We start from the raw sequence: 16842 nt of genomic DNA on the forward strand, positions 1-16842 counted from the left end.
AGTTTTGACACCCCTGCTTTAGAGTAACAAACAGATCTGTATTTCAGATCCTGCCCTACTGCTTACTGATAGTGTGACTTTGACCCAGAGATGGGATCAACGCCCTCCTCCGAAAAATAACACCTACTCTGTTAACCAGAGTGGGGATTCAGTGAAATATCCTATGTGACATGCCCAAGAAAGGCCCTGAAAGGAGTAAGGCCTCAACAGACGGTAATACCCTACCTTGGACAATGTCATCCAGCTCTTCGGGGTAGAGCTAGGGCCAGAACCTTTTTTTCTGATTCTCAAATGTGTGTGTGTGTGTGTGTGTGTGTGTACCACAGGAGCCGTCTGCTTCTCTGAAGTAACTTGGTTTATAACACTTTGTAATTATGTAAGGCTTTATAGTTTTCATAGCACTTATTTAGATGATATTATTCAGTCAGAGCAACAACATGGTAAAGTTAGACAGAAGCGGCATTAATAGGCCCATTTTACACATCAGGGAAGGGAAGCTAAGAGAGGTGATTTCCTTCAGTTGTACAGCTACTCGGGGGCAGGACTTCACCACCACCCAGACCTCTGGCCTCCTCACCTGTGGCTCTTGCCACTAGCGCACAATACCTTCCCACCTAAAGGCCAAACAGCCTCACCAGAGAGGTAAGGCAGAGTGAAAGAAATACGCTTCGGGTCATCAGTGACATAAATAACCAACCATTCTGATTAGATAGTGAGGGGGAAATTGGACTTTGAGATGATTGAGCAAGCAGCAAAGAGAAAATACTGACAAGGCAGTAAACAACTCACCAGGAAGGAATGTGGGAAAATGGAGATAGGCTGTTGCTGCCGACCACACTGTTAACCCTTTCCTGTCAGGTAAGTGCAGGTCACTCACTAATTCTGAAATTCTGTAGCCCATTCTTTCCAATTCACTCTGCTTCTGCAGCATCCTGAATGCACAGACACATTTCCTCAGATGAGGAAAACCTCAAATTCTTTATCACCTTTCAAGCTTCAGTTTTGTTCTTTATTCTCAAGAGGGTGGTATCGCTAAGCCCTAGAATTTGGATACTCTTACATTTACTTGAATGGAGACTTGAATATACACAGGTGCTCTATCTTCCTAGAATACACAGAATTCAGATTTCTGAGTGATAAAGCGTGTCCGGAAAAAAAAAAAAATCACCCTGAGGAAATGGAAGGTACCCAAATAACTCCTGACCCTGGGCTTCATTCTGGTGCTTCAAAGACTATTTACACCCTCAGATTATGGGATTATTGAAAACCTACCACATCTCTCTCACAAACTGACATTTAATACTCTAACTCTGAATATACCAAACAACATTGGACTGTACACTTTAAATAAGTGAAGTATATGGTATGCGAATGCTGTCTCAATAAACTGTTACATTAATAAAAAGGCCATAAAAGAATTGAAAGCCTGGTCTCAAAGAGATATGTGTACACTCTTGTTTAAAGCAGTATTATTCACAATAGCCAAAAGGTGGAAACAACCCATGTTCATAAACCAATGCATGGATAAACAAAATGCCTATATACATGCAATGGAACATTATTCAGCCTTTAAAAGGGAGGAAATTCTGACTCATGCTACAGCATGGATGAACTTTGAGGACATTATGCTAAGTGAAATAAGCCAGACGCAAAATGACTAATACTGTATGATTCCACGTATACCAGGTACCTAGAGTAGTCAAATTCACAGAGATAGAAAGCAGAATGATGATTTCCAAGGAGGAAGGGAAAACGAGGAGTTGTTTCATGAATATAGAGTCTCAGTTTTGCAAGATAAAAGGCGTTCTGGAGATTGGTTGCACAACAATGTGAATATACTTACCACTATTGACTGGACCCTTAAAAATGTTTAAGATGGTAAATGTTATATTATGTGCATATTACCACAATTTTTTAAAAGGAGAGAAGGGACCATGCATTCTTGTGCACCATTTCAGGGGAGCTGCAGCCCGGATTCCTGTGAAATTCCAAGCGAACAATGATACAGCTTTCAAAACCTAGTATAGTTTTTGAAGAAATTAATGGCCATATTATACCTCTTAATTACTTCAAATTTCTCAGGGATAAGAGATATAAGACAGTTACTCCAGACTTTTCTGAGATTGATACGAATGCATTCATATATTTATTGATTGATTTATTCAACAAAGATTGATTGGGTGCCTACTGTGCTCTAGGCGTGGTACTGGGTCCTAGGGAGAGAGTGGGGAGGCTTCACTACCCCCACCTGCCTAGGTTTTACAATCTGATCTGCTGAGTCTACTAGTATAAAGCATGACTTGTAAAAGTCCAGAATATCTAGACTTTTCTTTCATGTTACTTGAGAGTCTTTCATGAACACTGCAGTAACGACTAACACCACAACCAATTGGTATTCTTATATACTTTCTCTTGTTTGGTTTGATCCTGACCTCAACCCTCTCCTCCCTCTCCTTACGTTATAAGCCTATTGTGGAGAACAGGTCAGTCTTATTTATCTTGTATTTTCTACAAAGTGTATCCTCTACAAAATGTCTCCGTAGCGAACAAAATGCCTTACACACAGAGCCTCATTAAAAGTTTCCTGCACTATGGTGAAATAACACTAGCCCTAGCTCTGTGACCCAAATAATAACTGCTGGTTTTAGGGTCCTGAAACCAACCCAGCTACCAAAGCAGGCTGCAGTACAATAAGGAAGTATCCAAACCATAGAGTAAAAAAGATATTTTTAAATTCTATATTGACCTAACCATGGTTTTTCCTTGTATTGTATAGATGTGGCCCCTTTTAAATGAAAGCTCTTTCTACATAATAATACCAATCCAGTAAGCGTAACTCTATCATATATGAGATTTACTTGAATGTTACAAGTTTGTTTGTGGACTCAGACCTCACATATGCATGGACATATTTAACCCATGGCCTATCAGTTGACTTATGTATATATCATATTTGAATCAGAAATATCTAGAGTGAGGCAGGGAGAGGAGAATAAACAAGGCAATTATTGGAGGTAGTAATAGTAATGATTATGAACGATCATTTACTAGTGCCTATTAGAAGAGTCTGCAATCGGAGGTCTCTAAATCAGAATTATGCATTTAGATCCAGCTATTTAATGAAAACTTACTGTATGCTAAGCCTCTAATCATGTTATTTCATTCATGCTTCATAATCAGTTTCTGATGGTGCCCACTTACTAACCCATTTTACAGAAGATGAAACTGAGGACAAAAGAAGTTGGAGGATCCCACAATATCTCACAGCCTCTAAGTCCCATGGTCTTTCCATATACCATGATATCTCAATTTTGAGCATTTTAAGGAGTTAAGAGATTTAAACAAAAAACAAAAAAAAAAAAACCTTGCAATCAATCAGCATTGCTCAGGAGTTGCTGTTTTTCTGAGGTCCAGTAAGCCTTAGCCTTGCTCTCTTGAACTTTGAGTTTCAGTTGCACATCAAACCCTGGAAGTGGGCAAATGCTGATGTCATCAGAGCAGCAGCAGGTGGCACCACTCGGGAGAGGGCATGTTCACGTCCCTCTGACGTGCCTGGCCAGTCTGCTGTTCACGTGAAACGATGCCCAGCAGGGCCAGGGCCACCCAGGTCTGCAGACGCAAGTCATTCTTCTCTGATTAATGCAGGTTTAATGTCCAAGGTGATAAAGTGCTGGGAGGCAGTGAGGAAAAGAGCTAATCTACCCATTCTTTGGTGACCAAAATGTAAATAGCTCTGCTTTAGACCACTGACTTACAGTGAGACAGGATCTCTGTGTACCTGTCCTGTGACTCTAAGCAAGTTACTTGCTTTCTTTGCACTAGAATTTCCTGATCCAGAAAATAGGGTAATAATCCTTTCCTCAGGGAGGCGCTGAGATTGGAAATATGTATAAAAAGAACCAGATGCATCTTAGAACCTCAAAAAATAGCTATTATTATTCCTATTGTTGTCATTATTACAACAAGAATAATTGGTACCAGTAGCATAAGTAAAATTATTTCTACCATGGGGATCTTTGAACGCCTACTGCATGCAGGCACTTTACAAACTTATTTAATGCTCTTGTGAAGTTGAGATTCACCTTTACAGAGAAGGAAATTAAGGCTCAGAGAAATTAAAAAAAAAACAACAAAAAAAACCTTGGCAGAGGTCATATGTTTTATAAGGGCGGGAGCTAAGCTAACAGTTTTCCCAGTTTCCCTTGGTGGACTTGAGAGCTCAGTCATTCATTAGCTGCGTGATTTAGGGGACTCCCCTAATCCTCTGTGCCTCAGTTTCTGAATCTGTAAAATGAAGAGCCTGGGTTGAGAACTACTTGGTCCCCAGAAAGCCCTTGTAGCTTTAACATTCTATGAATATAGTGAGTGTGCAAGCCTGATTAGAAGGATTGGCTGTTTATGAGCCAATCAGAGGTATTGGATAAACACCTCCCTATCAGGCCAAGGTGGGAAGGGGAAGGCAAAAGTTAAAAAAAAAAAACTTTGGTGAGAAGTCTATAAAAGCTGTGTATTCCCAAAGACTCGTCCTATTTGGCAGCTGCTGCCTCATCCACAGCTTCAGATCTCTAAGACTCTTCTCTCCCAAACTGTAAGTAAAAGAACGTGGGTTGTCTGCTTGGACTGCACTAGGAGGAAAGGAGTTAATGATAGCTTATAGAGGGGAAAGTTCATTGGCTTTTGTTTTCAGGAAAAACTTGATGGTGGCTAAAAATGTGAAGCTCTGCTGAGATGATTGTTTTTCTCCCTAAGGGTAAATGCTCACTCACACCCTTCCTGGCTCCTTGAGTGGTAGGCAAAAAGCTTAAGATTGATGCCAAGTTACTGGTGTTACCTGTCTGAGGGTTCTTTTGAATCTTAGCCTAGGAAAAAAAAAACGTGACTACTCCTGTTTGGTTCATTTCTACTTAGTTTTTGAGATTCTTGCTCATTTCTACTCTCTCCATAACAACTGCTTATTCTGATTTATGTACGTATCTATCACCTTATGTCATTTTCTTCATTCTCCTCCCACACCTACTGGTACTAGCACTGACAATTTTTTGTCCTGCAAATGAACTCTTGGTTTCCGTGGCCCTTCACCTTCACCCACTGCTCAAATGAGAAAATGATACAGGCTTGGAAATGTCACAGAACATAGTTGTCATTTGATTATAAATTCTAAAACCTTCCACTTGTTTTATAGTTCCTATCACATTTCCTGCTGGCCCCAAACACTTTGAAGACCCTCCAGCTGAAGATGTTTAGAATCAAAAGAGGCTGATGCATGTTGGTGCATTTGTTATACTCTCTGAAAAACAGGCATGTGAAGATAGGCTGCCTTTTAAAATACCCTTGATTTTAAATAGTTAGGTAGGGCTCCACTCGCTGGCTGGGGTGCAGCAGGGGCTTGCACTCTGCTGCCGTCATCCCTTCAGCCACAGCATATGTGCGGAAGACCCGGGCCCAGGCTCGACCTGAGGGGCCGGGACAGGGAATGCAGTCTACTGGCTGTAAACCTAGGAGTTCCTTTGACTTACTTGCAAGGACCGCCTTAGAGGAAAGGGCAACACTCTTTTTCTGGGCTGCTGCACGGGCATTCAGAGGCACCAGGCATCAGGCTGTCCGAGAGCATCTCACTGCACGTGTCACTGTGGCACTGGGGTGGGTAATGAAGCTGTAAGCATCTTCATGCATCCGTACATGTAAGTGCTGCACACCGTGCTTGGCGATCATAGGTTTTCAGTGACTAAGCCCCTCACGTCTGTCTTGAAAAATCCATCTGCCTTGTCCAGGGAGAAGCAAATGGACTCCCTAGTGCCTATATTTCTCCAGGAGTGGAATATTCATAGTTTACAAATTATTATTCTTTCACAGAACCTCTTCTAGGAAGGCAGAAAGAACCACACTGGAGGGTCCCATCTGTTATTTTGCTGAAGAAGGATTAGATATAGGATTCCAAGTCATAAGCCAATCGGATGTGACTTACAATCCTAGACTACCACAACGTAGAAGGGGCATCAAACGTATTCTTCCTGAGCCTCTCCGTCCTCATTGCTGAAGTTGGCAGGGTTGATGCAGACCTCTGAGGTCACTTGTAGCTCTGGTTTTCTGTGGTTATCTTCTATTCATATATGTTCATTCTCACAACCTTCTCCAAGATTTGTATATAACTTGTTCATATAGCATGTATAATAAATGATGTAATATATAAACCTGTTTATTAAGAAATCAAACACTATAAAAAATTCAAGTCAAGTGTGAGAGCCACTCCATCCCAGCTCATTCCCCAGAGGTAACCCCAGGGTGGTTATTCTCTGCTTATGTAGACATACACACAGTATATGCGTGTACCACTCTTCTAATTAAAAAAAAAAGAATATGATATATATCGCATACTACTCTGAAACATGCGTTTTTCACTTAATAATGTAATGTGAATAACTTCTAATCACACTTTAAGAAATGGTCACTTGAAACCTCAGTGAGCAGAGGCTTAAGGGCATAGAAATCATTGTCTCTCATTACCCACGCCCGGCCGGCCTCCTGTCTACCAGTGGTGAACACGCCCATGACCCTGTTTTATGATTAACAGATGGGTAGCATTTGTGCTGATGTGGTACAGACCTTTAATCCCTCTGTAGAAGTTTAACTTCCCATCAACAGCATTGGTTTGGATTTGACCCTTTCTGGATTTGTTTTTCTGGTTGAGTCAGCACACTATGTGAAGAAAATAGCTTGGTAATAAATAGAAACATGAAAGTCCCTTAGGCAATTGTTTTTTTTTTAAATTTTTGAAACAGAAATAATAATAGCTTACATTTTCATGATGTTTTCTAAAGCACCTTCATGTTTATCACGCAATTCAACAAATATATTTTGAGCAACTACAATGAGTAGAGTGCTCACAGGTCATCTTCGGTTCATTTGGTAACGAGACAACCAGAGCAGATATTATTGCCATTTAATCCATAACAAACTAAGACTCAGAAATTATTGACTTGCCCATGGTCCCAGCCAGAGGGAAGCAAAGCTGGTTCTTGAATATGGGTCTGTTTGATCTACTAGCAGCAAACCTCTGTGTGAATATGTCAGATGTTATGAATTGCAATGTCAGTGGTGTGGGACTAATGATCCACAGCCCAAGGGTTTGGGGCTCTCTGGGGGTATCATCACCAGGTTCTGGGGGTGTCATCAAGGACATTAGAGTCAGCCAAAGCCCATTCCTTTCACCAAGATCACTCTTTCCTTGAAAGAGAGTACTGCCCCTTATCCCAACTTTGTACCTTATTAGCTATTTGTCTGTGGGCAAATAATTAAACTCTTGTATATTCCTTCCTTATCTATTTTCACATGAGGGGGGAAATCCCATCTGCCTTTTGGGATTACTGTGAGGAATAAGTTATGTAGTGCGTGTGAAGCAATTAGCAGAGTCCTTGGCCATAAGAGATAATTTGCTATTATTATTGGACTATTTTTCCCTTTATTTATTTATTTTCATTAAGAAAATGTCTTTATTTTTTGGTAGTTGTCCACTCCTCTGTGCAAATACCTAAATTGAGTAAGAAAATTTGCACTTTGACCTGAATGTCACCCAGCTCAGGCTGGCTTTCATCTGCATGAAGATCTGGAGGCCAGGTCCAAAGCTAAAAATCCCTGACGACAATATTGGGACTAATATATACACAGGGACAATGCCATCATCAGGTGGCTGGGATATGAGGAGCCTTGGAAGATAGATCATCTTCTCTAGAGACTGTCACCCACAAGCCTGTCCTGGTACCCCAAGGACAGCACTGTGGTTTCATTCTTTTCAGTTAAGACAAGAACCCCTACTGAAGACAGGGTGGCAACAATGAGAATAGTACCAGTTATTACACCTTCCCATGAATCAGTTCAATAGCCATCGACTTCTTATATTAAGCAGCAGGGTACCGAGAACCTGTCTTAAAGGGATGCAGAAAATATGAACAAATCAATTTACCAAGAGAGACAGGATTGGGTAGGGAGCTCTGCTTCATCCTGGCTGGGACCTTGGGCAAGTCAGTCAACTTCTCTGAGTCTTAGCTCATTAATAATGAGAATACCCAGGCTGGTTGCCTCATTGTTGAGTGGATCAAATGAGAACAGAGGGGCCCCTGGCCTTCCAGGAAATAGGACGCAGGCACAAGGCATGTACCCTGTGTATGAGTGCATGAGGGAGAGGAGGCCAGAGGATTGGATAGGAAACTACTTAAGATAATCTTCACTATGATTTGTTCTCTTTGATAGCTCAACCTATGAAATATCACTCTTTCTAGTATACAAGAGCCCTATGAGCTTGCATTGTCAAGATTAGCCCAATGTGGCAACTGAATAGCGGCAATGATTGCCCTCAGAGGCCCACTACTGAGGAGGTTGTTCAGGCAGGAGGTCTTGGAGACAGTCTCTCCTCGCTAAAGCAGTGAAGCTGAGAATTACTGAAGCAGGCATCCCCATATGACCTCAGCATCCTCGGAGCCTGTAGCAACCTCCAGGCCAGAGGAACTTAGGAAAAATTTGCCCCGTCTGCCTCAAATGGTCTCATAGGTGGTTGAATATAAGAAAAAAGGAGACGAGGTCCTAAAGCTGAAGGGAGGTTAACTTCAAGGACAAGTGGTGGTTTCTCCTCTCAAGCTTATTGCCTGGAGAATAGTCCGGTGGGCTATAGGCTAGCAGAATAAAGTGGAGAATGACCACAGAGGCCAAAAGCCTCACTGTCGTGGCCTCGAACCATCCATAGCACCCAATGATACCAGGAATCCACAGAATAGACAGGTAGTCAATTACTGTAATGGCCTCCATTTGTCAGATTCCAGCAGGTGGTGAATGAGCTGACTTGGTCTCAGGATCAGTGATCCCAAAGGTCTCCTGGAAGGCATTCTATTTAGGATCACCATGAACATTTGGCAACCCACCTTCATCCATCACGTCTAATTGCAACTATACTTAGGCTAAGTGTGTGTATGTGGTGGGGCGGGGGGACGACGGGAGAACAGACCTCATTTGTTTACCCATTTGTGGCAATGGGCCAGAAATGTCAGAAGGGCCTATAGGGCTGGTCTGCATACCCCGGCTGCCTTGGTAATAAGTCCATCGGAGCCACCAACAGTTCTATTGAGGACTTCTCTGCACTCTCTTCCAGACCTGTCACCATGGCCCACCGATTTCCAGCCCTCACCCCAGAACAGAAGAAGGAGCTCTCAGAAATTGCCCAGCGCATTGTCGCCAATGGGAAGGGGATCCTGGCTGCCGATGAGTCTGTAGGTGAGTGAGGGCAAGAAACATCATACAACAAGCATACTCTTGTTTCCACACTTCGCAAAGGCAACTCAATCATATTCTCTCTCCTCTCGGAGGAGTGAAGGCTTATGCACAAAGGGGGGTGAGCGGGAGACTCAGTAAGCACCGACCTTTCGAGTCTTGTCATTCCAGCTGGCAGACTTCTGAAAACCAAGGACAGAGGCCCCTGCCTCCCATTTTAAGGGCCCTTGCCAGAGGTCGTTTGAATCCCGGCTATGACAAGTTGAGGAACTCAGTAACCAGAACGAAGTCAGAATCACAGCCCTCTACTGCTAATGAGAAGTCAGCCAGGGAAGGGCAGAGAGGGAGAGGAAGTGTCCACCTCTGGCCCAGGGAAGAAGGGCCTGTGGTTGGCAGAAGCCCACGATGGTACAAGGGAGAGCTGTGGCAGGCCTGCATGCCACCATAAAAAGATAGAAGCCACAGACGTCAACAGCATGTCCATCCCTCCTTCTACTGTATGTATATCCAGTCAGATTAAGGGTTGGACCAGGGGACGGCTGGAGAGGATGTAGGGCCTTACCTACCCACCTGGACCCAATGGTGGCTTCCACCCTACCTGGACATACCCAGCCCAGACACTTCCTAACCTGCATCCTGACAGCAACCAAGGTCTTTCCCTGGGGAGACAGAAAAAGAGGCAGGCGTTCTGAGCATCTGAATAAAAACGAGAGTCTTGCTGTCCATCCTGGTGAGGGTCACTGAGACGGTGGAGGAGGGCAGCAGGAAAACCTGGCTTGCTCCTTACGGCTGCCTTCACCCACCCCGCCATAGGCACCATGGGAAACCGCCTGCAGAGGATCAAGGTGGAGAACACGGAAGAGAACCGCCGGCAGTTCCGAGAGCTCCTCTTCACTGTGGACGACTCCATCAACCAGAGCATCGGGGGTGTGATCCTGTTCCACGAGACCCTCTACCAGAAGGACAGCCAGGGAAAACTGTTCAGAAACATCCTTAAGGAAAGGGGGATCGTGGTGGGGATCAAGGTGGGTACTTCCACTCCCCTCTCTCCGCTGCTGCACTTCTGTCAAGGTCCCAGGAGGGGTTGGACTGGGGCCCACACTCCTGACTATTCTAATTGTCTAACTGCTGTTCTCACTCCTTTCCATCACATCTTCCTCCTGAGAACAGATCTGATGACCTCTTCTTTCAACCGTTTTTACAAGGTGCTAAATCTCTTAGTCTCTCAATTTCCTCATTTCTAAAATGGGACTAATAGTACCTACCTCATAAGGTTCTTATAAGGATGAAATGAGTTTTTAAAACAGTCTCTGACATGTAATTATTATTCAGCACATGATAGCTATTATTATTAAAGCACTTACTGTTCTGTTGTAACTAGGTCTTCCAAAACTGCATGAACCTCCCAAGAGTGAACTTTAGAATTTGATGAGTGCTTACAACTCCAGGAGCTCATTTAATCCTTCTCACAACCTCTGGAGGTAGACTTAATTATTAACCTTATTTTGGAGATGAGATGAGACGATGGAATTCCAAGGGGGTAAAATAATTTGCCCACAGCAAGGCGAAACTGGAGCCAGTTCCAGCCCAAACTGTCTACCTCTTGGGCTCATGCACTTAGCCTCTGCTCTGCGGAGAGTAGAGGCTGTGTCCTTATTCTCCCGTAATAACACAGTGCCTGGAACGCACAAGTGCTCAACAAATGTCTCTTGAATAAATGAATGAATAATTTAAGGGAAGCTTCTCTTATACAGCACCTCTGCCTCTCAGGTACTCAGATTACTTCTTACTTCCCAAGCTCCAGGTCTGTGCTTTCTATCCTCTTAGGGTTGTCCTTACATTGTTTCTTCCGGGTGATCTCCCTTCTGCTGTGGAATGAATTGTGTCTCTCCCAATGATTAATGCACCACCACCACTGTCCTAATTCAACTGCTTAGTTTGTGAAAGACGAGAACGATTAGTTAACACCAGGGTTTCTGCTGGTGTTTTACTGGGACACCTGACACCTGCTAATTACTTATTAATTATTTATATTCACAGTTAGACCAAGGAGGTGCTCCCCTTGCAGGAACAAACAAAGAAACCACCATTCAAGGTAAGGCTATTGCTCACTGATACGAATCATGCCAATATATGCTAGAAATGAGCAAGGGAAAACAAAATACGAACATCACACTGGTTTTTGAGCCACAAACACCTGATTTTCAATCCCAGTTCCTCTATTTAATAACTGTGACCTCATGCTAATCACTTAAATGTTCTCTGAGTCCATTTCAGGGATAACAATATCTGCTTTGCAGAATAGTTTTGGGGATTAAATTAGGCAATATATATAAAGTACTTACCACAGTGTCTTACACTGAGAAGATACTCTGTTCCTTGGGAATCTTATTTTTAGAGAAAATTCCAGCAGGGGTAGAGGAAAGGTCCCAGGCTTTAGGATCAGACACACATCTGGATTTAAATCCTGGTTGCAACACTTGCTACTTAGATAATTTTGCAAGGGACTTCACTCCCAAGTAGACAAGTATAAACCACAGCGCTGGGTTAGCTAAGCAGAATTTGAATCTCAGCTCTGTCACTCTTTAGCTATGCAAACTTGGTCAAGTCACTTAACCTCTCAGAGAGTCGATATCCACATCTGTAAAACGAGTATAATATTAACTATTATGTTGTTATGATAATTCAATGGGAAAAGGTGTGCACAATGCCTAGAATCATGCCTGGAACATAGTAACTACTAAACAAATATGAGTTCCCTCTGTTCTTATGGGGTATCCACCACATACATCAAAGCCATCTTTATTAAATCCAGGTCTTTTGGCTCAGTATTGGGATCCATGTTTATTGGCCTTGATGTTTTCAGTTCTCAAGCTCTGCTGACATTGAAGCTAAGCCAAGGGAGAACTCATCCCTTTATCAGCAGCTCCATGGATCAGGAACAAGGGTGCAAAGACACTGTTCTCTCTCCTGTGACTTGCAGGGCTCGATGGCCTTTCTGAGCGCTGTGCTCAGTATAAGAAAGACGGTGCTGACTTTGGGAAGTGGCGTGCTGTGCTGAGGATCGACAACCAGTGTCCATCCGACCTCGCTATCCAGGCAAACGCCAACGCCCTGGCCCGCTACGCCAGCATCTGTCAGCAGGTGCTCTGCCTTCCCCTAAAACACAGTGCGCGAGAGCTTTCTTTTAGAGCCTATCTTTCCAATTTTGCTATAACCACACATGAGCCTTCCTCCACTCTCAGCAGTATATCCCGATGGCATTTTCCACTACTTTTGCTGTAGTGGAGTGTGGTAGGGAAAGGTTTGGCTCCAAAGCCAGCTATGAGTCCTAAAGGTGAATGCCATCAACTGCTACCCTTTTGTCAACATGCTATAAGCTGAGCCTTAAAAGTGATCAGGCTTTTGAGGCCAGGGCCCTTGCCTGTCTGCGTTCCACCATGTCTAAGACAGGATCTCTTAAGATCTCCAGTTCGAGGGTGATAGCTCAGACCTAGTCCCAACCCAAATAATTTCTTGGAGGGTGGTGACTTGAGGCTCAAGATTCCAACATGTGTTGAAGTGGCTCTGGGATCCAAGTTCAGTCTGATTTCCTTGTGTGGGTGCTGTGTTGGGGTTACCTGAGTCATGGCACCAGGAGACTCCCAATCAGAATTGTAAACACTTCTTGAATTCCTTAATTAATGCACACAAAAGGCATCTGTCTTAGTGATTCAAGCTTGACTTAAATCACTAAGGGTGATGGCTAGGTTCTGAGGAAGCTAATAGTTTCTAGAATAAGATATGGTAGAATTAGCATTTATTTTACCCCATTCCCAAGAAAACTTTTGTTTTTTGTTTTTAACCTTACTGTTCTTTTTTTGGCTAAGCCATGCTCCCTAGACATCCCATTAAATTTCTTTTTATTATCTTTAAGTCACATATATGATATTTCTCCATAAGGGCTTCATCTTATACCAACTGCCACTGTTGAATATCCTCTTAAGGAAAGGGTCCCAGTGAGCTGAGCTTCACTCTATCCTCTCCTGTTTCCTTTTTAGAATGGGCTGGTCCCCATTGTTGAACCAGAGGTCATACCTGATGGAGACCACGACTTGGAACACTGCCAGTATGTTACTGAGAAGGTGAGTCTTAAATATAAAGTTCCCACTTCTAGTTGAAAAATCTTGTTTCTAAGTAATAGCTGTTACTTAACATATATCAGCTGTTAGATATGAAATATTCTTCAGTTGGAATCATTATCTAGCATTGAGAAGGTAAGGGGGTATTATCAAACTTTCCACATTTTTGGCATATGGAAAAAGCACTGGATTTGTAGTACTAAGACTAAAGTTTGAGAATCCATGTTCCCAGTTGTGGGAACTTGGATAAGTTATATTATCTTTTTGCACCTCAGTGCCATGATGTGTGAACAAAGAAATTTTAAAATAAGATGAGACCTACATGAAAACATGTAATTAGAAAATAATTTGTTTACGTGTGACCTTCTAAATTAGTCACAGTATAGCTATAAGAGAGTAAGAAAGTCATAATGTAATCTGACCTCAGTTTCTTCACTTGCAAAAATTAGGTGAACTGAAATGAGATCTGAAAGTACTTCTGTGTCTAAAATAAATGTTTTTATGACTATTCAGCATGTATGGGGATGGAGAATGGAGGTCAATTTGGATGTCCCCAAGTAACTAAATCAAGGCAGTCTCAATTGACCAAAGGGAGTAATGGGAAGGAAGGAGAGCAGAGCCACACCAATAGTCCATTCAGTGAGCAGTTAGAATAGGGGTGGTGGAGACAGACCAGCTTGGCTCTGCTCTATGGCTGTGGTTTGCAATATACTGCCCTGGTGAGGCCTAGGGATTGGTTGGGTAGCTTTGGCCAACTGATGTATGGGAATGCCTTCATCCTGCACCCCTGCGGCGTAAAAGTGCCAAGGTCAGGTGACTCCAAGGCTGTCTCTAGGTTTCACCTGTTTGGACCTCTTGTCCGTCAGGTCCTGGCTGCTGTCTACAAGGCCCTAAATGACCATCATGTTTACCTGGAGGGCACCCTGCTGAAGCCCAACATGGTGACTGCTGGACATGCCTGCACCAAGAAGTATACCCCAGAGCAAGTGGCTATGGCCACTGTCACAGCTCTCCACCGTACTGTTCCTGCAGCTGTTCCTGGTAAGGCTTTCCTTCTCCTTCTCCTCTAACTCAAGGTCTTAGCCCTCATCCCTCGAAGGCGTTCCACACGCATTTGCGTTTGTCCAGGACTCTTCTATCCAGGAAATAGACCTCTACTATCTCACAGGCAGCCAGCACTCCATGATACCACACATCCTGAGTCTATCCAAATGCACACAATTCACTGATTTCCTCAGCATTTCACCACCCTCCTTATTTATTAACCCCCTTCTCACTTTAGCCCAACTAGCCTCAGCAAAGGAAAACTAATATGTCCGACTCACTGCCATGCAAATGAATAGAGAAAAAAGCTGAGATGCTACATTTCTTTTTGGCTCGTTGCTTGCTTCCTCAAGCTGGGTCCACAGACTGGGACTGGTAGAGTGGAATGGCTTCTTTCCTTCTAGGCATCTGCTTTTTGTCTGGTGGCATGAGTGAAGAGGATGCGACTCTCAACCTCAATGCTATCAACCTTTGCCCTCTACGAAAGCCCTGGAAACTAAGTTTCTCTTATGGACGGGCTCTGCAGGCCAGCGCACTGGCTGCCTGGAGTGGCAAGGCTGCAAACAAGAAGGCAACTCAGGAGGCTTTTATGAAGCGGGCCGTGGTAAGACCTTACTACCTCTTATATACTTGATCAAGTGACATTTGGGGCCTAACTCTCACACATGGCCAACGTTTGCTTTCCTCAGGCCACGGAGGTATCTCCAGGTAGTATCTACTGGGTCTTTGAAAAGGGGCATTGGAGCTCAGTAGGAAGGTCAGGGCCAGTTTTGAATTATTCACACTGGTAGTATAGGTGATGACAGTAGATGGAAGGACAATTTTCACAGAGACACTTCGAAGGGAAGGTGAGAGGCCTAAGGATTGAAGGCAGGACACCTTTTATTTTGGGAAGATGAAGAGAAACCACCAAGACAAACAGCAATAATATGATAGGATGAACCAAGGATTCTGGGAACAAAGAGAAACAAATTTCAAGGGGTCAGTAACTACACTATAGAAAGATTCAGAATACAGGCTGAGAAAAGGCAGAGGTTGGTGTTTAGGAGCATATCAGTGACCCTCAGCATAGCAGCTTCAATAGAGAGAGAAGAGGAAAGGTGTCCATTCAAGAAGTTCGTTCACAAAAAGACCCAGAAAGATTACCAGGAGAAATGAGGACACAAAAAGGATTTGATTCACTAGTAACCATTCCTTTTTGAACATTCTCTTTGAGTCAAGGACTGGGTTGAACAAAGCAGACACAGCTACTGCCATCAAGGAGCTTAGATTTTAGCCAAATAGGAGAGAGCTTGGCATGTTTAAATGTAGCGCAGATGAAGCCAGAAGAGAGATTAAAGATTAGGAGAGTGGGGACCATTGAGAAGAAAAGGACTTAGAGGACAGAGGATCGCATGAGACTAAATATTACACACAGGTGGCAGAGTTGGTCTTAGAAAGGAGGACAGAGACAGCAAAGAAGAAAGGATGGGTTTGAAATCAGGTCTGTTGAGGTAAAGAGACAGTATCAGCTGTAATATTCAGCAAAATCACTATAAGGAGAAAAATATCCAAATGAAGGTGTAGCTGGTTTCAGATGAGAAGCAGAGAGGGTCAAACACTGGGTTATGTTTGCTCTAACTCGGTCTCCTCTCTCTCACTTGTTTTCAGGCTAACTGCCAGGCCGCCCAAGGCAAGTATGTTCCCACGGGCTCTTCTAGTGCTGCTTCTACCCAGTCGCTCTTCACAGCCTCCTACACCTACTAGAACCTGAGGCAGGCCAGCTGGCTCCAGCTCTGCTCGGTGTCTTGGTAGGAGGGCTGAAAGGGAACAACCTTTTCACCGACCCTGGAAATTAGACAAAATTAGATTGGAACTATTGGAAACACAATACATGTTAAATTCTTAGACACAAGGAAAAAAATCAGTTATTGAAACTTAAGTCTGAGTATCAAGGACCTGACGAAATTTCACACAGTGGTTTCTTTGCCACACTTCCAGCGCCCCACGCCCCAGAGTACCATCTAAGAAAAGAATAAGACTTTAAAACAAAATCAGCTGTTCATCCAAATAATGACCACCGAATGAAACATCTCAGAAGCCGAGGGCAGAGAAATGCCTCTTATGAAACATTCTTAGCAGTGGTAGGTGATAAAGGAGACAGGTGCAACCAAAGAAGAAATAAAATCTGCGACAAACCTTCCATTGGTGTCGGGTTTTACTTTCTGCTCTGGTTTTCAAAGAGCTTGGTATATTTCATTACCTTTGTCTCTAATAGACAAGGCTGACATTATGGGCAGGGTCCTCCATTTTGATTACTCATTGGAATCATCTGGGGGGAAAAAACAACCCAGATGCTCAGAACATACTCCAGCCCAATTAAATCAGAAACTCTTGATGTGGGATCCTGTGAACAGCAGGGTTTCTTCAATGTGCAGCC

General features: G+C 43.3%; 1 protein-coding gene across 1 annotated transcript; it reads left to right on the forward strand.

Annotated features, from left to right (window-relative positions):
* The first annotated feature begins 4314 nt into the window (after positions 1-4314).
* On the forward strand, positions 4315-16605 carry ALDOB (aldolase, fructose-bisphosphate B). Its single transcript, XM_019729249.3, has 9 exons — positions 4315-4588; positions 9140-9261; positions 10072-10283; positions 11299-11353; positions 12242-12402; positions 13299-13382; positions 14246-14420; positions 14828-15027; positions 16074-16605. The coding sequence occupies exons 2-9, from the start codon at positions 9150-9152 to the stop codon at positions 16167-16169; spliced, it is 1095 nt and encodes a 364-aa protein (XP_019584808.2). The 5' UTR covers positions 4315-4588; positions 9140-9149; the 3' UTR covers positions 16170-16605.
* Positions 16606-16842: the final 237 nt, after the last annotated feature.

The sequence above is a fragment of the Rhinolophus sinicus genome, chromosome 16 (assembly GCF_057876585.1).
Source record: "Rhinolophus sinicus isolate RSI-liver-muscle chromosome 16, RSI-T2T, whole genome shotgun sequence".
Lineage (NCBI taxonomy): Eukaryota > Metazoa > Chordata > Mammalia > Chiroptera > Rhinolophidae > Rhinolophus > Rhinolophus sinicus.